Raw genomic sequence first — 25,835 nt, forward strand, 5'->3', positions numbered from 1 at the left:
GTTCTCTTACGAACCTACCTTGCCGCTCACAAGGCTTCTAACGCAAGGAAAACAAGTTCTTAACTGAATTGTACATAACTCGAGAAAATATTTCAATCGTAACTTATCTGGTGACCTCATTAAAAAACCCTTGTAAGGGAAAACGAGTCTCCTCTTATACCATGTACAATACTCCTACTTAACTGAAATAAAACTTGAAGTCAGCTACATTCCATGTGCAAGGAACCGAGCCCTGCTTCAGCGCCTCAAGCCTGTGTGCTTCGTCTTGAGGTTCTTTGTTCTTCTGGGAGGATTGCCCACACGGGAGAGACCGGTCACATCTTCGATCCCTTGTTTTTCTTGCAGATAATCCCTTAGGAGACCGTTCTTCACCAACTCGTCTAGTTGGTGTCCTAGTGCTAAGCAATTGTGTATGGGGTGGCCGAATGCTTGGTGGAACTCACACCAGGCGTTATTGTCGGGCCCGAGCCTCTTGTCGGTCTTGGGAGGCACCTTCAGTCTCTCCGCTATGTTTGGGATAGCGATGAGGTCTTTCAATTCTACTATGAAGTCGTGCCTTGGCGGAACGTTATCTCTCTCGTGCCCCCTCGCATTAGGCTTCTGATAAGGTTGCTGCTTTACGGGAGCCTTCATCTCTATCGTTGCCTCGTGCACCCTTAGGGTTTGAGGACGACCTGTCGCGTGCGGCCGCGTGGGAACCACGCATGTGCGCTTTTCACTAACTTCTTCCTCTGCCGCAATATGGGCCACCGCGCAGCGCCTTATCTCGGTGAAGGTCTTGGGGTGGTTTCGAATGAGTGACTCGTTGAAGGGTCCCGACACGATAACCTTCCTAAATGCGTGCACCATCATCTTTTCTTCTGTGAGGTTCAACCTCACCATTTGCGCTCCAAAATGGTGGAGGAACTCCTTCAAAGACTCTCTTTGATACTGTCTTACATCAAAAAGGTCATAGGAGACTGACGGGGGGGCTCGATTCGCGAGATATTGTGCCCTGAACAGCTTTGTGAGTTGCGGGAATGACGTTACATGGCCATCAGGGAGGTTAATAAACCAATCCATCGTTGTTCCTACCAAAGTGCTCATGAACAGCTTGCATCGCCCTGCATCGGAGCCCCCAACCAGCATCATCTGTGTATGGAAGGTCGTAAGGTGGGCCTCCGGGTCTTCCATCCCGGTGAAGGTCACCTTGGGCCCTACGAGCGTGGCTGGTATCACTGCATCCACGATCTCTGGTGAGAACGATGTTGGGAACTCTCTGGGTGGCGTCACAGGCTCCTTATTTGCACCCTCACGCTCAGTCGCGTGGGTTTGCAGGTCTCTGCGAAGTTCCTCGTTTGAACGGCGCAGTTCTTCGCTTGTAGCTTGCGACGCTACCAAGTCAGCTTGGATGCGTTCTTGGTTTGCTCTTGACGCGGCCATCTCTTTCTGAAGGGCTCGCATCATCTCCATAACTTGTTGTAGGGTGAGGGCCTCAGCCCCGTTTGGTGCAACAGGTCCTTACCTCGTACTTCTCATCTCTTGGATCTTCCTGGTTCTTGCTGGTGGGACAATGTTTTGTATCGTGCCCCACGGTGGGCGCCAAATGTTCATGCCGGTTGACTCGAAACGCCTTTGTGCGCCTACGTCACTCTTACGTTCAGAGTCCTTGCATTTGCGTACGCCTTTCCTGTGACGAACACCTGAAAACACAAAGACAAAGGGCGCCCTAGCGGCCATTTGCACTCCGACTCTCAAGTCAGTATTAGGGCTTGGAAACACCGAAACTATATAATCTTGCTATTGTGTGTGTTTAGCGGCACAAAAGAATTCTCCTTTGTCAAGTTTTTTAACTTACTATTTATAGATTGAAACTAGGGTTTCCTTTTTACCCGAAATGGACTTTTCTGATGGGCGGGCCCAACACTGTTGTTACCTTACTCTCAAGATAACCTAGCGCGTGGGGTCCCTAACTGGAGTGCAACCTCTAATGGGATGACCACCTGGGTGCCTCCTCGTGCACCTGATCTCTGGGGTCACCCGCCTCTGGGAGTGCCCTAGATGTTCACGTGCCATGCATGCAGCTCACCCCTGAACGTGACCCTCGCAGGTCATATCCTTCCAGTGGCTCTATACTTTGTGTTACGCCTGAACGCGTCATCCACTCTACACGCATAGGCCCTCGTGATATAGGCTTCTCCCTTACTGATAACTGGTGTGTGATTTGGGATCCACCTCTCGTGGCCCATCTCTACTGTTTGGGTTTCCGATGTCCGACCTCTCCACACTGTCTAGTGGCACGTCGGTACATCTTGATGACCCATGTCTGAGCACTCTTGGCTCCTTGGCGCACGTGCTTTGCGAGGTACTGGCCCACACCATTGTGGGGCCCGCTTACGTGGCACCAACATTACCAGTGGTCAGTCAACGCCCGGGGACTGGTCGGTACATTTAGGATTTTGAAAAACTTAAAAATTTTATTTATTTGATATTTTTATTTAAGTATAACATAAAGTAAGTACGAATTTGTGTTGATTTCTCTATACATAGATTTATTTACATGTATATTACCAGTTATTACCAAACTATGACAGAATATTCATTTTGAATGTCATTTTATTTTTTAATTCTCTATGTATATTACTTTGTTTTTGGCACCACCTCCATCATTCACACTGCAATATTCAATGCAGTAGAAAATAGTTTCCAAACAATGACAAAATATTCATTACTCTGGATGACCAAACTAAAAAAAGACCTCATGAATATAACTTAAAAAAAAATGATAATGCATGATATACAAATATAGTAATAGGGGTTGATTGTTCACATGCAATTTGCATTATGTTCAACAACAAAAATCATAGTTATTTGCACCATGATAAAACAATGAACAAATGTTTTGGAGGAAGATGAGTGAATCAAAACACACATTTACATGCAAAAGTAAATACTATATCAGTATATTTTTTGGAGGAAGATGAGTGATACATCATTAACCGAACAAATTGATGAATTATTCAATAATAAGAAAAGAGTGCATATGTGTTATCTTGTGTGAGAAAATAATGAATAAAAGATGAGTGTTTGCTCACAGATTCACATCATCAATATGGTTGCACATAACAAATGCTTCTCATAAACCAATTTGAATATTGAAATGGTGTATGCATAGAAGAAATCTTTTTTTAGTTATTGTAGATGTACACAAAAAAAAATTATTTGACCGGATGAAGAGCAATACCATGATAAAACAGTGGAATAGTCTTTGAGGAAGAAGAGTGGAGCAAGAAACACATTTACATGCAAAAGTAAATACTATATTAGTAAATTTACTAAAAATCTATTTACAAAATGTATGATAAAACTGAAAATTTGGATAAAGTAAATTATAATCCAAAATATAGTTTGTATACATCATTAACAGGACAAATTGATGAATTATTCAATAATAAGAAAATAGTGTATTTGTGCTTCCTTGTGTGAGAAAATAATGAATAAAAGAATAAAAGATGAGTGTTTGCTTACAAAGTATTAGTATGTTGCACATAACAAATGTTTCTCATAAACCAATTTGTATCTTGAAATGGTGTCTGTACAGAAGAAATAGATTTTTGGTTCTTAAATGTACATAAAACAAAAATGATTTGACCGGATAAAGAGCAGTATACAAAAAGCAATCATGTTATAAAGAGAAGCTTACAAAACAAAGCAAATACTTTCCATAAAAAAAATAATGCAAAGAACCAAAAGAAACATTTATCCTGAATGAATTTCAATATGAAATCAAAAACTTCAAAACTTATATTTGAATTTGGAATTTTCCAAATAATTTGCAACTGTACAAAAAATACATAACAAATTCTTTTCTTCTTAGAGCAAATATCGCTGCATAAAACAAAATGCTTCTCATAAAAAAATGAACAAATGCTTCGTATAAAAATAATATTTCACAAAACCAAAAGAAACATTTAAACCATATGAACATCAATATGAAATCAAAAATCAGATTTGAATTTGAACATTTTCATACCATTACCTTGTTCTGCAGGTAAGGGAAACCATAATTTCCTTTCTTAGAACAACTTGAGGGTTCGTGAGAAGAGAACGTATAAATAATGAAAAAAAAAAGCTTCAAACTTCATCAAATTTGAAATTCAAAAACGATTACCTCATTCATGTAAGTTGGCTGACTTTTCTCTATTCAATTTGCAACGAACAAAGAACCCCAATTTAGACTTGCGAGAACGAAAACCCTAATTTCTTTTGTTCATAACATCTTGAGGGTTTTGTGAGAAGAGAACGTATAAATAATGAAAAAAAAGCTTCAAACTTCATCACAATTGAAATTCAAAAAACGATTACCTCATTCATGATAAGAATCAAATAAATGAGGCTTTTATTAATGGAGGAAGAGGACATCCACCCTCACATTTGAAGTTCTTCCTTCTAGTCTTCTCAAAATTAAAAGAAGACATAAAATAAAGATGAGGCCCAAGCCCAAAGCCCAAGCCCAAAGCCCAAGAAGTCCAAAGCCCAAAGAGCCCAAGTCCATCCCATGAGGGGCAAGGCCAAGCTTTCAAATACTCTTGTATAGTTTTAGGAGGTGTGGTTATTAAATAAAGGAGTGTGAAAATGTAAAATAAAGTCACATTGTCCATGTGACTTATGAGAGTGGTGTAGGTGTAGTTTTTAGGAGGTGTCACAGTAAAAAAAAAGGTCACACCTCCCATGTGACTTGTTTTTTGTGGGAATTTCAAATGAGTTTTATTTGAAATTTCCCACCTATTTTTCAGCACCTCTAGGCTATAAATAAAGGTGCTTAGCTTGTACAATTCAGATTTGAATTTGATTAGAGAAACTATACTCAATTTTTGAGAGAGCATTGGAGAGCTTTGTGCCTTCTTCACTAGTCTTATCTTGATGGTTCCATGGTTACCTCAAGTGGCGGCTTGCACACTTATCTTGGAGTCTCCATCCTCCTAGTGGCTAGATCATCCAACCATTCTTCCATCTTCATGAGCTTTCTCTTCTCCTTCCTTCCTTCTCTTTTGATATTCATGTCTTAGCTTGGGTTCTTGTCTTTTGGTTCTGCTATTTCACTTTTCAGCAAGTTGTTCTTCGTTGTTTTGTATTTTGGTTCGGTGCTTTTACATTTCCAGCACTTCTTTTCAGTATTCTTTCCTTTTAGGTCATTTTAATCGGTTCATTTCAGTTCTATGTCAATTCTATTCGGTGCAATTGCATTTCCTTTCATTTTAATCGGTTCAATTTGACAATAATTGGAACTTCCATATGAGTTTGTGTTTTGGCACTAGTTTTGGTGAGTTCTTGTTCATAGAACCTTGATCCAATTCTATGATAAAGTGTCTATCTCATAACCAACTCAAGATGATTCCTAAGAATGTCAAGAATCATTCTAATTGTGCTAGTGGAATCACATCATGTGGTATCATGAGTCTTAGGTTCTTCTTGTTTAATTGTTGAGTTGTGTGCACTTTAATTTCAAGAGCTCTTTAATTTTCTTGCAATTTAAGTTTTTGTTTTAGAATTTTAATTGAGTATTCTTGCTGTTTTTCTTTTACACCAAGTGCTTGTGAAAAGGTTTATGGCACTCATAATTCTTATGAGTATGGTTGCTCTTTTGGAATGGCATTATCCTTCCTAGAGTTTACCTTAAGCTTCCTTTCACTTGTTGTTAAAATTTGTGATGTGTCTTTTAATTTTGTAATCATGTCAAGTTTTGTCTTAGTCATGTTATTCCATATTTGTCATCACTTCTTGTAGTACTTTTATTTATTTTGTTGTTTCTTGCTTTGGTGTCATATAATTTTCTGAGTTTGATAATTGATCCTTTGTGCATTTTCTGTTTTAGTTTGAGTTCATGCTTGTATTCTAGACCTATACAAGTTCCATATACATCATTTTCCATTATGTCTTTGCTAGTTCATAATTCTGTTTTTCATTCCTATTAGGATTCCTCTGTTTTCTGAAAACGTGCTTACTGTTTTTTCTTATTGCAATTGATTTACTCACTGGAAAATTCTGAAATTCTGGATTTGTGATCCTCAAAGTGTTAGAAAAGAGTAGAAAAAAGAAGTAATCAAAAATTCAAAGTACACAAAAAATGATAAATAAAATACAAAAAGTGTACAATTCTGCCGAAAAGAATACGGTAATCTGGCAGCGATTTTGAAAACTTTATCTGAATTAATTGGCTTACTGTTTTTGCGTGATTCCAGTGCCATTTTTGAGCTAAGATCTTGAAGTTTGTGTGGTTAAAATTTCATAATCCAGTTCGCTCTATATCATTCCAGTTAAATCAGTGAACATCAAGCACAGTTTGCATAAAAAAATATTTTCCAATAGCTAAATTTTTGTTTTCTTCATCTACTCTAGTGCTTTTCTTTAAGTATTCTTTTGTGTGCCTACTTTCTCATTGAGTTCTTTAATTTTCTTGCTTGTCTTTTGTTCATTAATCTTTGAAGTTTGTCAAACATCTAGTATTCCTTTTGTTCTAGCCTTTCTTTGCTTATACTTTTTTCTTGTTTGTCTTTATTGCTTCATTGGTTTTGTTGTGGTTGGCTTTGAGATTGGTGTGCCTTGCTTTGACATATTTCATTTGAGGATTCCAAGACCTCAAGATCAGATTGGTGCAGGGACATTATTTCTTTGAGAGTGACCTCTTTTTTCTGGCCAAATTTACTTCGGCAATTTGGGTGCCAAATTCATTTTTTTTGCTAACTTTGTTTCTTGACTTGTTTGCTGTTTTTGTGTGTTTGCTGTTTTCATTTGCAAATGGCTGGCTATTCAAGTGGTGCATCTTACAAACAACCTTCTCCTTCCAAAGCTTCGGTCCTTGGAGAATTGCATGAAGCTCAACGCACCATTAGGCGTTTGGAAGAGAAAATACAAAAGATGGAGGTGCAACAAGCTAGGCCATCTCACTCTATCCATGATGAGCATCATTCACATAGACCTTCAACAAGAGGTTCTTCAAATGACTTTTCCCGTGAAGAGGAACATAGAAGAAGGAAGCCTCACCACCATTCTCATGAAGAGAGCTATAACCGTGACCAAAGATATCACCAAGTGTTCAACATTGCTTGTAAAAAAGTCCCTAGTTTTAATGGTGATAGTGATCCTAATGTGTATTTAGATTGGGAGGCTAAGGTTGACCATTATTTTCATGTGTATAAGGTCCAAGATGACGATAAACTTAGGGTAGTTTCTTCATCCTTTTTGGGCTATGCCAAAGAATGGTGGCATAAAATTGTAATGGACATTATATATCGCAAGAAACCTCCCGTGGTTTCTTGGAATGCTTTGAAAGAGCGTATGTGCGCGAGGTTTGTTCCTCCTTCTAGGAAGGAACACTTGTTGAAGTTCCAAAGGCTTCCTCAAGGACATAGGATGGTAGATGAATACTTTAAAGATTTTGAAACAACTTTGACTAAAATGAATATACATGCTAATGAAGAGTCAAAGATAAAATGGTTTGTACGTGGTTTGAGAAGAGATATTAAAGAATTTGTAGAATTAAATGAGTACTCTTCTTTAAAGAAAGTGTTTCGCAAAGCCATCAAGGTGGAATCCTATCTTTTGAAAACAACTTTCAAAAATACTCATGATGATGATTTCTACAACTCTTCTAGGAAGGATGCCAACAAAATTTCTACTCAAAATTCTCCTTCCAATTTTTCCAAACAAACCTTGTTTCCAAAAAAAGTTTCTACTACAAATCCTTCTACTCCTAAGTCACCTACCAAAACTTCAAATATCAAATGTTTTAAATGTTTAGGTTTTGGGCACATAGCTCTTCATTGTCCACAAAAGCAAATCTTAAAAATAAACAAGGTAAAAAAAGACCTAACTCACCCACCTACCACAAGTAAAAATGAAAAAGACAAAGAAGGCCAAGTTGACATGGGTCCTATCCTTCCACATCCAAGGTGTTTTCCTTCCTTATCTTTTTCATTACCAAAGGTTCTTACTTCACCACCATCTTGGTTAAAAAATGTTAGGGATGATTTGTTCATACCTCCTAATGGTTGTCACCATTTAAGAGGCCTTTTTCCAAAAGATATCATCATTCCCAAACAAATTTTTCCAACTTGGTTGATTTCTAGAACCTCCTTTTCTGATATCCCATTGTTTACAAATGTTAAGTCATGTTTACCTTTTTCTTCCACTTTTAATTGTAAAAATAAACTGACTTTGTTATATGCAGGGATTCAGAATTCGTGGACGAATTCTCTCCAACTCGAGGAGTGTGATAAGAATCAAATAAATGAGGTTTTTATTAATGGAGGAAGAGGACATTCATCCTCACATTTGAAGTTCTTCCTTCTAGTCTTCTCAAAATTAAAAGAAGACATAAAATAAAGATGAGGCCCAAGCCCAAAGCCCAAGTCCAAAGCCCAAGCCCAAGAAGTCCAAAGCCCAAAGAGCCCAAGTCCATCCCATGAGGGGCAAGGCCAAGCTTTGAAATACTCTTGTATAGTTTTAGGAGGTGTGGTTATTAAATAAAGGAGTGTGAAAATGTAAAATAAAGTCACATTGTCCATGTGACTTATGAGAGTGGTGTAGGTGTAGTTTTTAGGAGGTGTCACAGTAAAAAAAAAAAGGTCACACCTCCCATGTGACTTGTTTTTGGTGGGAATTTCCCACCTATTTTTCAGCACCTCTAGGCTATAAATAAAGGTGCTTAGCTTGTACAATTCAGATTTGAATTTGATTAGAGAAACTATACTCAATTTTTGAGAGAGCATTGGAGAGCTTTGTGCCTTCTTCACTAGTCTTATCTTGATGGTTCCATGGTTACCTCAAGTGGCGGCTTGCACACTTATCTTGGAGTCTCCATCCTCCTAGTGGCGTGATCATCCAACCATTCTTCCATCTTCATGAGTTTTCTCTTCTCCTTCCTTCCTTCTCTCTTGATATTCATGTCTTAGCTTGTGTTCTTGTCTTTTGGTTCTACTATTTCACTTTTTAGCAAGTTGTTCTTCGTTGTTTTGTATTTTGGTTCGGTGCTTTTACATTTCCAGCACTTCTTTTCAGTATTCTTTCCTTTTAGGTCATTTTAATCGGTTCATTTCAGTTCTATGTCAATTCTATTCGGTGCAATTGCTTTTCGTTTCATTTTAATCGGTTCAATTTGACAATAATTGGAACTTCCATATGAGTTTGTGTTTTGGCACTAGTTTTGGTGAGTTCTTGTTCATAGAACCTTGATCCAATTCTATGATAAAGTGTCTATCTCATAACCAACTCAAGATGATTCCTAAGAATGTCAAGAATCATTCTAATTGTGCTAGTGGAATCACATCAATTCATGTAAGCTGACTTTTCTATGTTCAATTTGTAGCAGGCAAAGAGCCCCAATTTAGGCTTGTGAGAACGAAAACCCTAATTTCCTTTATTTGGGAAAGCTTGAGGGTTTGGTGAGAGAAAAACTAGAACCCCAATCCCCTACTGACTTTGCCTATTGTCTTCCACTCAGTTATGAAGAAGTTTTGTGAGTGCGTCAGGTGTATTCAAAACACCTTCTTCAAAGCACCTTGTTTGTACACGTGTCTTGCACACAACCATCCATGAAATAGCCTTCTTTGTGTCCCACGTTTCAGGTTTCTTCTTTTAGTAAATAAATGTTTTGAATTTTTTTTCAAAAAACTATGGTGGTGACACGTGTATAAACTTATGCTTAGAGTCCTCTCCATTTGTATTATAGGTAGATTACTTTATTTGTCGTGAATCTCTTTATTTTATTTTAATGTATTGAATCTATCAGGTTGGTCGGCTTCTGATACTGAGTGACGTGGTCCACTTTAATCGATCGGTACAAATAAATGAAAAATTTATTATGCTACCTTATAAACTAAGAATTCATAAGTTAAACACTTGAAATTTAGAGTCAAACTTTTTATGTGAAAAAAATAAAACAATAAATAAAAATATTAAAAAATATATAAATAATCAAATGTATATTAGAAAAATTATTTGAAGCAATAAAATTAATATATGTGTCAATATATTATTTGTATGAAACCTCAAAACAAAATTATAACCAAGTTGTAGTAAATAATATCTAAAATATATGAAAAAACTTTGTAGATGTGCACAAATGAATTGATAATCTAAATTAATGGCTTGAGTTACTATTGTAGATTTTAATTTAATATTGAAATTAATGATATAATAAATTTATTGATGATAATTTTAATTTGTAAATGCGTTTTTGTATTTAGTATCAAGTTTGTTAGTCATAAATAATTTATTATTATATTGGAGTTATTGATTGTTATAATAATTATTAATGACTGAATTAATAATTATTAATGCCTGAAATAATAATTATTAATTATTTTAATTTTGAAATTAATGCTTATATGAAATTATTATTGTAAAATATTAAATTTGATTTGATAAAATTAATTATATAAATAATATCTTAACAAAATGCATAAAAGAAAGAATGAATAATATTAATAACACTATAATAAAATCATTAAACAATGTAAACTAATTTTAGAGGTCAAAATAATTACTTATTATTTGATTAAATTAGAGACAATTTTATAAACTTAAAAAAAACTATTGATATTCAAAAGTAGTTTCTATTATTAATAGAAATTTATAAAATAATTTCTAAATTGATATCTAACTATTAGCTATCAAGATTTTAGTTACTTACTACTTTATATTTTAAATTAGTCTCTATTACTACTTTATATTTTAAATTAGTCTCTATTAGTCTTGTAGAGATTAATTTATAATATGAAATATTAGTAGCTAAATCCTAGGTAGCTAATTTAGATACCAATTTAGAAATCATTTTATAAATTTTTATTAATAATAGAAATCACTTTAAATACGAATATTTTTTTAATATCTAAAATAGTATCTAATTTAGTTAATATAATTATTTTTTTTTTCTAAATTTAGTTGTTATTTAATATTTTTTTAAGTATAATAATGATAAATAATGTTAAAAATGTAGACTAAAATGTGAAATGATAAATTAATCCTGAATAAATGAACACTAAAATACGAGTTTAATTTACATTTACATATATGTATTTTATTTATTTAATTATAATAACTAGAGTCCTTTAGATCATGAAACATATAAAATACAAGTTATTGCTGCAAATTTTTGTATAGATAAATAATTCAATATTGATTTATGATTTTTTTTAAAATATTAAAGATGTAAAACAGTTAAAAGAGGATGTTATTCTAATTTTGTAACTTTTTTGGGTCTCCATAATCATACATTTGTACCATGTTTTATAAAATGTTAGTTCATAATAATGTTCTTTGAATAATATTTTTTTTAATCGAAAATAAGTGAAAGTGTTATCATAAACGTTTTGATTATTGAATATTGTTACTCTTTATACCCAACCACCAAATTATTGAGTTTTGTTATTGGTTTGTTGATAGGAGAATATATTGACAAATAGATATATTTATAGGTGGTAAAATGTAAATAAATCACTATAATTATGTAATGTATAGGTTGTTTAGGTCACATGGGTCATTTAAATGTTAATATAAATTACTATTTGTTTGACATGCAAATGATCTATTCATGTAAAATTTTTATGGATGAATTATAATGGTGTGTGACTAGTTTAAGATTCTTTACAAGTGAATAATGACGTCGCATAAATCAAAAATAATTAATGTCATCACATTAATCAATGTAATTTGAATTGTTGTGCGCATTAAAATGTGAAATTAGGTGACACGGATATTTCATGCATTGAAGTTGATATTTTATGCACGTGGTTCAAAGTAAAGAGACGTGTATTTGTACAAGTACATCAATTATCCAATGACAAAGGTCAAGTGAGTCAATTATCTACATATTACCATATATAAAATATGTCGATTTTATATGCGGATATGAATACAAGGTAAGATAATGACATGCAATATCATCATGTTCACAATTGAAACAAAACATCACTCATAGTTTTGAATTTGTAACTTTATACATTCCTTAACACAAAAACAACTCAACATGCAAAAAAATTCTACTACATTTATGGTAAGTTTAACATCACTAAAAAAATAAGGTATATAATTATCCTATAATGAAAAATAGGTGGATCATGACACATCCAAATTATATGGCATGAATTAGCAGAATTTTTAGTAAATAGTGTTGCATATTGATTATTAGCTAAAAAAGAATAAAATTACCAAATGGAAGAATTGTATAAATTGTCTTAAAAAACTAAAAAATAATATACCACCTATTTATATACTATAGTAGTTTGTTGATAATGTGAGTATGAAAATAACGTAAAAAAAATAATTAAAAAGACTTTTAAAGAAAGAATAAAGAATTTAAAGGATATGGAAGAAGAAATTAGAAAATTGATTTGTAAATTTAAGAAAATATAATAAAAAAATATTTTAAAAGTTTCTAGAAAACTTTAGAAGTTTATTTTTTTTAAGAATAATTATTCAACTAACAAAATGCATAAACTCACAAAAGCAAATTATTAAAGGAGGAAGAGAATTTACTGTTATTGTACTCCACTTATCTTAGAATCTATTCTTCTAATTTTTTTCATATTTTTTTAAGATCTAAATTATTTCATTTTAAAAATAATTCAAAATAACCAAATTATATATTTATCTTTGGAACTAGTTTTTTATTTATTTTCAACATCTTTATATTTATGCCATACTTGAATAATTTCATTTATCTTATATTTATTTTAAGTTTAATTATATATATATTAATTAATTATTAAAAGTATTTAGGGTCAATCTCCATGTAAAAGTCCTAATACACAAGTAATTTTAAAAATATTGTGGGGGGTAAGATCCCTTAGATGAAAGAAGGAACTCATTTGATTTGTATTTTAAAAATAGTAATTACAAAAAGTTGTGTTATTACTTAAGATTTCCTCAAAAATATTTTGATTAAAAAGATAAAATACATTTTTGTTCAGTTTAAAATATAAATTTTTTTTAAATAAACCCTTATTAAATTATTTATTGTCTCAAGAAATGGAATATTTGAATAAAATTACACATTACACCTATCTGTAACAATATTTTTTATCAATCAAAGACAATTTAGTCCTTCTAAAAATTCATAATTCCTAAAATTAAGAATTCATAGGAATAATTATTCTTGAGAATGAAAAGATTCTCTGGTGCCAAATGAGATGGTTCAGTGGTATCTGAAACTGTATGTTACTTAAACTGTATTTCACTTTTGATTTACTTAAACTGTATGTTAAATAAATAGATATTATGGTTTAAGTATTTTGATTAGTTATTTTTAATATTATTGTGGTTCGCAGTGTGAAAGAAGTATAATATATTTAAATTTAGTGGCATTTTACTGGGAAAGAAAAAGCAGGAGATAGAAAAAAAGTAAAAAGGAAGTGTTAGAAGGGCTAAAGTAAAAAAGTTGATATATAATATTTAATAGTTTAAACCTAAGAATAAAAAAAGAGAGAAGAAAAAGTCTGACAGCTTCTCTGCTAAGTATGCAGGAGAGACATTATCTCTGATGGTTGAGATTAATATAAAATGTAAAATAAAAAATAAGAAATAAAAAGTTAATGTTAAAAAAAATCCAAATAAGCATCCGCTGCTTCGAAAAGGCAGAGGGTCCCACCGTGGCTTATTGGTGAGAGAAGAAGCGTGAGATGCACCGTGCGATAGTTCCAAACATATGAGCCTCAGCACAGTGGAAGACGACACCGTTTGGAAGGCCATTGAAAAAACCAACACAAAGTGGTCGTATATAAAGAAGCAGCAAGGGGATTAGGAGGAGAGACAGAGGAAGGACGGTAAAACAACAAACCAAACCAAAACCCAAATTCTTTTTTGCACAGACACACACTTCCCTTTCCGGTTCGTCTGGTCTCGGCCCGGCTCACCGCAGGACGCACCGGAGCGACGACGACGTTCGTGGATGGCTTTTTGGACTTTTCACTCGGCTTGTCTCTGACACAGCCACTCGGGGCGGCGCCTCCTAAATGTCTATGATTGAAACCCCCGCCGTCCACCACCTCAGCGGGGGCCCCACCGATCACCACCGTCACTCCTCCAAACGAAAACTCGACGAAGAAGATGACGGAGATTTCTCGGACTTAGTCTGTGTGAGGATGCGGAAAGAGGAAGCGGTGAATTCGTGGTCTGGCTCCTCCGGCGCCGCCGGAAGCGGCTGTTCCGCGGCCTTGCAGAAGCAGCGATCGCACATCCAGTTCTTTGTGCGAATGATGTCGGCCGGAAACACGATTGTGATGCAGGCCTTCCCCGAAGACAGCGTGAAATCGATTCACGAGCGTATCCAAAGCATGAAGGGAATCCCGGTGTTTGAACAGAGGCTAATTTATCGAGGCAAGCAGCTTCAGTGGGAGCAGACTCTCGCCGAGTGTTCCATTCAAAACGACGCCAATCTTCAACTCGTTGGTCGTATGCGCAGTACTGAACACCCTCAAGCATGGCAAATTATCAACGACATGGTTTCCCTCGTGTATCGACTCTGCTGTGGTGAGGCTGTTCCCGATTCCTTGAAGACTATCAAGGGGTTAATCACCAATTACTTGAGCATGACTCCGAGGATTGACAACGAATCTGCTTCTGGGTATTTTCAGATTTTCATGTCTTCTTCTGCTCCTGACGTGCTTGTTATGCTCTATGTGTCCCCCTATGCAGGTAACAAGGAATGTGCTGATTCTTGTGTTAGGCACTTTTTGAGTGCTTGCCGGAATACCTTGTCTAAGGCATTGCATGGGCAGTGTGCGTGTGTGGTGTTGGAGTTTTGTAAATTGCTTAGGAGAGTGGGATGTAATGACCCTTTGTATCTCTATTGTCGGAGTACCTTTGGGTCCTTGTTGGAAACTGCTGGGGTTTCCTACGCTGGTTCTGATAATGCTAAGGGGTTGGTTTTGATTAAGGACATTTTCCCCTTTGTTTTTGAGCTTGCTAATTGCTTGTTGATGGACTTGGAGTCGAGTATGCAATCCCCCACGGCCGAGGGGCCTTTGTCTAATGATATTGTGGATTTTACTGCCTTCTTATTGCCTTTGAGAACTGGAATCAAGGAGCAACAAGCTGTCAACGGTTCTATGGCTGAAGACAAAAACAATAAGGATCTCTTGCACGCCAAAGAGATTGAATATCTTCACTGTTTGTACATTCAGTTATTGAACAAAATCGACCAGTGCCTTCAAAAAATTGACCAGAGCTTGGTTGGCCAGGAAATGATGGAAGGTGATGATCTTTATACTGCGTGGTCTCATTATCTTTCCATCTTGAAGGAGTTGTATCAAATTTCTAAGCTTTATGATGGTGCTGAAGATAAGCTTTGGAGTGTTTTGAGGCTACATAAAAGTGTTCTGTGTCTGTTGATTGTTCGATATGCAAAGAGAACTGATGAGCATCAGTGGATTCTGGAGCATAGGTGTGTGACCAATTTTGAGTCTAGAAGGCATTTGGCCATGATGATGTTCCCAGAGGTCAAAGAAGACTATGAGGAGTTGCACGAGATGCTTATTGACAGGTCTCAGTTGTTGGCTGAGTCTTTTGAATACATAGCACGTGCTGAGCCTGAATCTCTACATGCTGGCTTATTTATGGAATTCAAAAATGAGGAAGCTACTGGCCCAGGCGTACTAAGGGAGTGGTTTCTTCTGGTATGCCAAGCAATATTCAACCCACAAAATGCTCTTTTTGTGGCGTGCCCAAATGATCGAAGGAGATTTTTCCCTAATCCTGGTAAGTTTCTCCTGTATTCTGAATTGATTCTTTTTATTTTCAATAACTTGGATGGTTATGATTTACAAAATGACCTTTATTAAGATTATAAAATATGTTGAGTCTTAATATGATCTATATTTACATGATGCTCCTTCTGTTAACCTCCGATTACTCATCACTCATTGGTTTTCCTTAAATGAAATGTGCTCCTATATTGTGAAATCCCTGGATGATCTCCATTGTCTTGTAGGTCTACTATGCTTCAATTTATTTGATTGTGCAGGGGACTATACTTAAAAGTGTGAACTTTGGTACATACATTGGACAGGACATGACATGACATAGTTAATGTCTTAAACGAGGACTTTGAGAAAATATATGCAAGCACGAGAGGAACTCAAACTGAAAATTAAATGAGTAGTATAACAAGAGATCTAACTGAGAATACAGATTTGTATATTCTTCTTCCTATGATTATGGGCAGCACAAAATATTATTAAGAGACATCATTTTACAATGCAAAATCTCTTACAAGGAAAACCACAAAACAAGAAGTTGAATTATATCTTTAACAAAAGGTGTATTCCAAACAATTTGCTAAGTTACACTTTTTATATGGTTAATGAACCTCAAATAATAATACGGAGAGGCATTTTTTTCTAATGTCTTATATGGTTGGATATTTTTTTATAATCTAGTGTTGAGTCGACTAATCATGTGTCTTGCCCAATGAAAGGATAACTTCTTAAATTTTTAGAAATATTCACTTATTTTTTGAAATTTCTTTCAAGAAGCAAATATAAATATCAATTATTTATTTGGAATAAGCTAAATTAAACACACCTAGTGAGCAATGTCTAACTCGTGTCAGTGTTAGACATAAAACGAGAGGGAGTCCTTGCTTCATACCTCGATGAAAAGGTGATGCCTAACAATACATTCCATGAAGCTCTAATCGAATGCTTCCCTGATATAAAAACTCTTTAAATTTCACTTTGAGGGGATCCAGGGAGGGTAAATGTATGCCTGCAGCCTTTACCCCTAAGGGAATGGAGTGTTTCCAGGATTTGAATCGTGATCTCTGGGTAATGAATCGTAAACCTTCTATGCTAGGATGGATGTTGCTGAAAAACTATTTTACATATGAAAATGAAATTGGATAATATTCATTTTAAACTATTCAACCATTATCTAATGCACCATGGGTCATAGGTATAAGTAAAACTTATCAACCACATCATGAAATTATGAGAAAAGGTGAGCATATTTGGTTTTATGTGAGGACGGTCTATGTAGAAGACATTTATCTTTTACGAAGATTGATGGAATGGTACTAAATCAAATAAAGAAACTTACATGTGGCTTTTATTGGCCTGAGAGTGCCAAAAGTAGTGTTGAGGAAGGAAAGGTGTTTGTGTTATTTTGGCTGTACAAGACATGTATGATGAGGTAATTACTAATGTGAGAACTCCAATAGGCAAGACAGATTTTTCTTTAAGGATAAGGTTATCTCAAGCCTAAAGAGTTTACTTGTTTAATCTAGCTTCGGAAGTGCTTGCCAGGGACACACTAAAGACTTTCCCTAATGATGATATAGTTTTGATAGAGGAATCGAGGAGAGTAGACAACCACTTAAACTTTGGAGCAGACGCTGTAAACAATGTGTTTTCAATTAAGCAGGAGTAAGGTGACTTTACGTTTTACTGAGGAACAAGACTTGGAAGTAAAAAGGAGTGAAAGTATCATACTTAATGTTTCTGAGTTTTGGATTACTGAAATGGAGAAAGACATTGGTAGCTAAATTCCAAGGCAAGTTTTATTGTATTGTTATAGACTGACTATACTTTACGGTAGTGAATGTTGAATATTAAATGAACAGCAAGAGAAAAGGGTGGGAATGATAGAAATGAGAATGTTAAGATGGAATGATAGAAATGAGAATGTTAAGATGACGATCGGCTGATTGCCGATCGCACTGCTGTGCCCACCTTGGTGTTCTCCTTTTTTAACACACACGCACCACTGTTCTCCTCTTTTTTATTATCACAGTGCTCTTCTCTTTTATTCTTGCTGCCTTTTATAATGGCTTCAACTTATTAGTTATTTTATGTATGAACATTTTATGAATTATGAACTTATTTTCTGTTGTGTTATGTATTAAATATTATTTTTCATATGTTAGTAACTCTTATGAGTCTAGTTACGGTCCTCGAGTTAATATACTCGAGTTACGATCTTTTATCTCCTTTTCCATCTTCTTACGATTTACGAGTTTGACAACATTGGTTGCTTGTTGCTTGGTTTGTGTTCAATTTTTTCTATGTTGCTTTATATCTTGTATTCATTGTAATCATTATAGCATTTATAGATAATGATTTTAGCTTATATTTTTGTGTACTTGTTTGCAGCATCTAAGGTACATCCTCTGCACCTTGAGTACTTCAGCTTTGCTGGTCGAGTTATTGCATTAGCTTTGATGCATAGGGTGCAAGTGGGTATTGTTTTTGATCGTGTGTTTTTCTTGCAATTGGCGGGAAGCTATATTGCTTTAGAGGATATCAGGAACGCAGACCCTTGTCTGCATACTAGCTGCAAGCAAATATTGGATATGGATGCTGATTTCATTGATTCAGATGCATTAGGACTGACATTTGTTAGAGAGGTGGAGGAATTAGGACAGAGGAAAGTGGTTGAGCTCTGCCCTGGGGGGAAAAACGTTGTAGTTGATAGTAAGAACAGGGATAAGTATGTTGAACTTCTTATACAGGATCGCTTTGTAACATCCATATCTGAGCAGGTATCACATTTTGCCAAAGGTTTTGCTGATATTCTTTCAAACTCCAAGCTCCAGCAGTACTTCTTCCAAAGTTTAGACCTTGAAGATCTTGATTGGATGCTGCATGGGAGTGAAGACACCATTTCTGTTGAGGATTGGAAAGCGCATACTGAGTATAATGGTTATAGAGAGACAGATATTCAGATATCTTGGTTTTGGGAGGTATGTGCATGCTGCTATTATTAAATCTCACGAAGTTTGTCTTTATGTTCCATCTCCTGTTTAACCGTTCTCTGCTTCCATTTTATCAACTGAACAAAATGTGTTTTATTGCCTTGGTGCTTCTTGGGAAGCATCACTGTGGTGGTTACTTTGAAGTGTCCATTTTCCCAAGGGAATTGATTTCTGTTCACTGCTGTTGGAATCCACTTTTCAACTAACCTGATCAACAATCATTCTAGCCTGCTAGAGTCCTCAACTTTGTTATTGTAAATTATTCCTTTCCTTAAGCCCTGATAAGCTCAACCTTTGATGCGCCTCATATTATTATCGGAACCTCTCTTCTGTACATTATCTCTAATTTTTGTTGCTGAAGCCTCAAACCATAATTATTATGCCTTATTTACTAGAAGACTGTTATTATTGTAGCCATGTTTTCCTTCTTTGAAACCGAACTGTCAAAGTTGTTTTATGATTGTCAGTTTTGGCCCTTTTTCTGATAGCATCTAGCTTTATACATTTTGAATATGCAGTGGTTATGCTGACTGGTAGTATCATACCAAATATATATTTTTGAATTTTTGGTAGTGCTAGCATATAATTTCATCTTTTGTTTAGTAGTCTGAATATTAATTTCCCCTGTCTCCATTTAGTTTATCAATGATCTCTTTTTAACTAAAAGATGGGTGGTTATTAATTAGTTCTAGAGTGCTTTTCAAATAACTAAGTATTTTATGATTTGTTGAGAGATGCTCAGTTTTTTTCTGTTGAAAAACACTTTTAACAGATTGTTGGGAGAATGACAGCCGATCAAAGGAAGGTTCTTCTATTCTTTTGGACATCGGTAAAATATTTACCAGTTGAAGGTTTCCGTGGTTTGGCTTCACGGCTCTACATATACAGATCCATTGAACCTGGTGATCGCTTGCCTTCATCTCATACATGTTTTTTCCGGTTGTGTTTCCCGGCTTATTCATCTATGGCTGTCATGAAAGAACGTCTTGAACTCATCACTCAAGAACACATTGGCTGCAGTTTTGGTACTTGGTGAACGAATACACCTGCAATCTGGATAGAAGTGGTTTTGACTGCACATAGAATTATCGTTGTACAGATTATAAGAGTATTCCATCTGTTCTCTAATTGGATACTGTGACAAATTTCACCAGTTCTCTATTTTCCAAAGTAGTCAAAGGGTTGCAGTGCTATTGGTCTGTCAAATGTTTATATTGGATAAAGTATAAAATAAAACAGGGTTTAAAGAAGGAATATTGATCTCTCTTATGATCTAGCATTGCTATTGTAGTAAATAGCTTATTTTGTCAAGCCATGGACATGGGATAGTGGTGCTCAGGATGGATCGGGTTACGGCCTAACGGCTTGCTGCTTGCTCCCCTCCCCCAGTAGAAACAACAAACTTTAAGTTATCAGTCTTCATCTATAAATTATATTCAACTATAACGACTAATTTTTTTGCTCATTATTATTTTGTTATCAACTTTATGCAATTGTTTAGCTATAATAGATAGTGACTGCTTTCTCAGTACTTTTGGTTTCATTCATTCCAATTCCTCAAGATAGATAGATATATTTTTAGTTGCTGCATAATTTTGTTGTCACGTATCATACTGCCGATCAGGGAGAACTGTTTATTTTATATTTTATTTTGAAATCTATACAATTATAACTTATTTTAATTTAGCATTGTAGAAAGAAATGTTTTTTTTATAATATTGTATTTTTTGGGCTTTAATTTTTGTTTTTGAAAACAGTTTTTAATAAATATCTATTACATTATTATTTTGAGATCGAGTACGAAAATTGTAAAACGACCGCGTTTGGATCCAGTAGGGTGCAAGATAATTAGAATGAAGGCGGTGAGAAATTTAGACTAGTAATCCATGGGATTAACATATTGTGATATTGAGTTAATTGTTGCAGGAAGCCCCTTTGACACGAGGAATCACAATTTGAGAAGTTTTTTTTTCAGATAACGGTGGATGATTTTTGCTTCCGTTTTGTACGTCATTGTGATTGTGATTTCTTGGGTGGTGTACCCAAGTCTATATCTTCTGACGTTGATATAATGTCAACTTTGGTTAATTATATGGGGGTATTTCTTTATGCACCCCAAACAAATTTCTCCTTGCATCCCATTATTTTCAGAAATGATTGTTTTAGTCTTTTTAAAATTGATTTTCAGATTATTCTTTCAAGAATGTTTTTGAAACATGTTTTTTTAGAATTCATGAAATATATTTCTGAAAAACATTATTCAGAACAATTTTTGGAATAAATTTTTCAAAAAACATATTATATATGTTGTGATAAGTTGAAAGTCCGATTATGTCTCTATTTTTTTTTTAATTTTTAATTAAAGTTTTCAGTTGGATTAACAACTTCAGTTAAATAAAATTGAATACAGAATAACTTCAGTTTAAATTACATGAAGTGAATAAAAATATTGTGAAAATTTATATTTTATAGATAAATAATATTAAAAAAATTAAAATTAAATTTTGTTTCCACAAAAAATAAAGTTATCTAAAATTAAGTTGGATTAAAAATAGGTTGTGTAATAAATGTAAAATATTTAGTACTTTTTAAATATTGTTAAAATTAAAATACTTTTGTTGTTTTTAAAAAATTGAAATTATGTTCGTGAAATAGCGTTTATAGTTGATACAATTATAAATAAAAGGGATGACATATAAACAATATTTAGAAAATGATAAATAAGTACAATTTATATATTATTAGAAAATAAAAATGTATGAAAAGTTGTCATCTATGAGAAGTTGTGTCACATGTGGTCTTTTTCGTTGTTTTCATGGTCGTCCTTGGGGCTATTGTTCGGATAGAAGGGTATGAGGGGGCAGAGGTGAAATGTCATTATTAGTGCCTTCGACTTCATTATCATCACTCTGATTTTTGGACACCTGTGAAGGCATTGTTGGTTGATAATACTGCATGAATGACATTGGATTGTAGGCAAATGAGGGTTCATGGTAGAGGTTGCAAAGGGATTTGATGGACCAACAAAAAATTGTTGTTGATATGGAAATGTTGAGTAGTTGAAAGGTGGTTGATGGAATGACATGTGAAGTTGATCTCTATATCCGAACAATTAGGTCGGTTGAACACCTGGCGAACGAAAAGATTGTTGTTGAAACGATTCAACTTGAGAAAAAGATCCGATATGATGTTGATAGTGAGGTTGTGTAGTCTCCTGTGGCATATCATATTGTTTTGAAAATATGTTAATTTTGGATGAGTGAATGAAGAATAATAAATAATTTTGTAATTGAATTTACATCGTCATTGAACGATGACTATATAGACGAGATGTAGCAGATAATATGGTTGATGTACCATTGCATGTATGTTAACTTGTCATGCAAATGGTCATTTCCGTTAAATTGATTTTCGTGAACTAGACGATTATGACGGTCATTCCACATATCTATCCATGCGACATGATATTATGACTCGTATAGATCGGTTCATCCTCTCATATCTTCTCTATGAAACTACCTACACTATTGACAACTTTAACTAAAAACTGCTCATTTTTTTAATTTTTTTTGCATTTTCCCATTTACCTAAATCTCAAAATAAAGTGCTTCATTTTCATAAAATTTCCCCAAAGCACACTTGACCTTCTAGCTCTGGGTAACTTCCTTCTTCACAATTTCACATTCTGACAAATTATAAAACTAAAATTAATAATACAACACTCATACCAATTTTCATTAGCCAAAATTGTTTACTGGTACATTAATTATTTTTAGTGAAAAATGAATAAAAAAAAGGCAGAGAAAAAGTCTTGCCAGTTAGGCCCCGGTCCTTTCTGGTTCTTTGTCGTTTTGTTTCTGTCCAAAGCTGATATATGTTCATTATTCCCTCATGCATCCGGGCTTTCTTACACAACTGGATAATTTTGATCACAATAGGTAAATTTAAAAAATTACACAAGAGTAAGTTTGTAAAACTAACTTCAAAATGAAGGAGTGGTTTCACTTCAGTCAATTTTTTTTTTTTGTATGAAGTCATGAAAAATTTGTGATTTTTATTTTTAGTTTTTGTTAAAGTTGTGCTTTCAAGCACGTTTTTTTAATTTTTTTTATCTTTTTAAATTGCGTATTTTTTTAGTAAATTATCCCTACACCACTATATTTTTTTTTTTAATTTCATCAATACCCTTATGAGTACGGTGGAGAGTGTTATATCTACTTTTTTATTTTCAAATTGTTTTTTCCTTTTTCTTAGAACTTATAAAGGAACAAAACAAAATTGCTTATCTTTTTGAAAAAATGTGTTTCAAAATTATGTGATGATATTGTTGGTTCAAAATTAGGATAACACCCGATCTCATCTTCCAAAATCATCCATTAACATATCCTTATTTATGTGGAGATAAAAGTTCAATGCTCCTTCCTACCCCATTGTAAATAGGACAAAAATCTACTCTCCCCATATTTCTTCTTCGTGTAATCTTATATTATTTATGAACTAAATTTTGGATCAAATAATACATATGTTCCAATTATGATGATGTTATTTATTTTCAAGATATCACATAATGTTAATAATCTCTTTCGCAATAAGTTGATAATGTAACTGAAATCATTGTTGATCTGACCACTCACAAATGCACGCTCTCTTTATAATTTACTTGGTTTTACTTCACTTGCATCCATTTCTGTCCATTTTTGTGGATATTATTGGAAATTAGATCATTACAAGGTGACAAAATTAAGCTATCACTATAAGAAAATCATTAAATAAAAACTAATTTTAGAAACCAAAATAATTAGTTACTATTTGATTAAATTAAAGAACATTTTATAAACTAAAAAAAACTATTGGTATCTAAAGTAGTTTCTATTATTAATCAAAATTTATAAAATTGTTTCTAAATTGATATCTAACCATTAGCTACCAAGGTTTTAACTACTTACTACTTTATATTCTAAATTACTCTCTATTAGTCTTTTAGAGACTAATTTAGAATCTAAAATATTAGTCTCTAGAACTTAGGTAGCTAATTTAGATACAAATTTAGAAATCATCTTATAAATTTTTATTAATAATAGAAACTACTTTAGTTATGAATAATTTTTTTGTCTCTAAATTAATACCTAATTTAGTTAATATAGCGACTAATTATTTTTTGTCTTTCAATTTAGTTACTATTTAATGATTATTTTCTTGTAGTGTATACTCACAAAACAAAATTCCATGTTTAAATTCATATTAAACAATCCATAAAAAAATTCCGATGTGCAAAAATGGAGTACAAAACTAAAAAAAAAAATATCTTCACACTGGGAAACATCGAATACAACTAATTATTTTATCAATTCTCTCATTCAGGCTCAAATGATAGAATTGTTCTCTCAAACGTTATAGCTAGAAAAGAAAATGGAAGTGTTGCGACTAGAAGGGAGATATATGAGTACAAGTGTAACTGAGATTATTTAAAAATTAAGGTTGATTTTGCTTCATTTGAAATTATTGGGCAAGGAAAAATACGAATATTGATAGAGAATATATATATATATATATATATATATATATATATATATATATATATCATTTTTTTTAATTCATGTTGAAGTTATGTTCATTAACAACACGTTTTTCATTTTTTAAAATTGTACTTGTTATTACGAATTTTAATTATTTTTATTTAACTTTTTATAAATTTTGATAATATAATTATTTATATTCTAATTGAATATATTTTGAATAATTTAAAATATTAATGTAATCAAATAAATTTAAATTAATTTTTTAAAATAGTTAAATATTTAGTTAACTAATAAAATTACTTATATTAATTAAATTTAATTTCAAAAAATTTAAAAATATCACAAAAATATATGTTAATATTGAAATAAACTAAATGAAAGAACGTATAATTTAATGACATTGTTTTAAATAAAATTACATTCAATTAATATTAATAACTTCATTAATTAATTAAATAACTAAATATTTAATTACTTTTGGAAAAATTATTTCAAATATATTTAATTATATTAATATTTTAAATTATCTAAGAGACATTCAATTAGTATGCTAGCAAACAAGATTTCACAAAAAGTACACAATTTAAAATAACAAGAAATTAAATAAATGAATTTGATAGCACGACTTTAATAAAAATAAAATAAAAAATTATAAATCATGCGTGCACGACTTTATAAGAGACATAAAAAAAAATTACAATATAAACTGAAATAGTAGAAATCACGATTTATCAATTGTTTAATTACTTTAAAATTGATCCATTTATACCACTTATGTAAAAAGGCCTCTTATTACCTTATCCCATTGAAATTGCTAACCATATACGTACAACACCTTACTTGTGCTTGAAATAAAAGACTAAATTATGTTAAAAGTGTTCTTAATATATTTCAACTATGGAAACAAGATTACTGATATATTTTTAGGTACCAACAAATATTAGTAATATTTATTTTTCTATTTGTGTTCCGGTAATATAATGCAAATATATTAAAATAAATAAATAAATATAATGAAGCTGACACATTAGTTATTTATCAAAATCATTTATACAACATCCTTTTCTAGCCATTTGATCCAAAGCATGTCAGATGATGGAGATTTAACCATCTAATTGGTATTTTGCAGGTCCCATGTCTTTTGATTATAAGAAAATCCATGCCTAATGATACTACTTACAAAATTAGGTAGACTAAAATTAGAAAGGCAACAAGAATGATTTATTTTAGTAACGTTTCATATCAAATAATTTTTTTCTTATCTAAAAAACTTAGATTTTAAAATAATAATTAATAAATGTTTAACATGAGATGAAAAATTATATATTTGAAAACCGTGATTTCTACAAATTATGAATTTTATAAATTAAGATTATTCATCCTGTTTTTATACTCAGTGAATATAAACTTTTTTTTTCTTCGTCCATTAATCTTTTGTCTCATTCTTTTACTGTTTTAAATATTAATTAATTACATTTAAAAAAAATCACAACAGCAAGATACTCATATTTGTTTTTCCAATATCAAATATAAAAAAAATTATAATTATATAAATATAAAAAAAGATATCAAAAATATGTTATGAAACA

At 32.9% G+C, this 25,835-nt stretch overlaps 2 protein-coding genes across 2 annotated transcripts; one reads left to right on the plus strand and one right to left on the minus strand.

Annotated features, from left to right (window-relative positions):
• Positions 1-237: 237 nt before the first annotated feature.
• On the minus strand, positions 238-1,452 carry LOC137839174 (uncharacterized). Its single transcript, XM_068648300.1, has one exon. The coding sequence runs from the start codon at positions 1,450-1,452 to the stop codon at positions 238-240; it is 1,215 nt and encodes a 404-aa protein (XP_068504401.1).
• A 12,213-nt stretch (positions 1,453-13,665) lies between these two features.
• Positions 13,666-20,258, plus strand: LOC137806759 (E3 ubiquitin-protein ligase UPL5). The gene is made up of 3 exons (XM_068607029.1): positions 13,666-15,735; positions 18,126-18,715; positions 19,500-20,258. The coding sequence occupies exons 1-3, from the start codon at positions 13,992-13,994 to the stop codon at positions 19,761-19,763; spliced, it is 2,598 nt and encodes an 865-aa protein (XP_068463130.1). The 5' UTR covers positions 13,666-13,991; the 3' UTR covers positions 19,764-20,258.
• The last annotated feature ends 5,577 nt before the right edge of the window (positions 20,259-25,835 follow it).

This window comes from Phaseolus vulgaris, chromosome 3 (assembly GCF_000499845.2).
Source record: "Phaseolus vulgaris cultivar G19833 chromosome 3, P. vulgaris v2.0, whole genome shotgun sequence".
Lineage (NCBI taxonomy): Eukaryota > Viridiplantae > Streptophyta > Magnoliopsida > Fabales > Fabaceae > Phaseolus > Phaseolus vulgaris.

Coding starts and splice junctions, on each gene's coding strand:
- LOC137839174 (XM_068648300.1), bottom strand. CDS start 1,452: ATGGAGATGATGCGAGCCCTTCAGAAAGAGATGGCCGCGTCAAGAGCA.
- LOC137806759 (XM_068607029.1), top strand. CDS start 13,992: ATGTCTATGATTGAAACCCCCGCCGTCCACCACCTCAGCGGGGGCCCC. Junction 15,736..18,125: donor GAGATTTTTCCCTAATCCTG/GTAAGTTTCTCC, acceptor ACTTGTTTGCAG/CATCTAAGGTACATCCTCTG. Junction 18,716..19,499: donor AGATATCTTGGTTTTGGGAG/GTATGTGCATGC, acceptor CACTTTTAACAG/ATTGTTGGGAGAATGACAGC.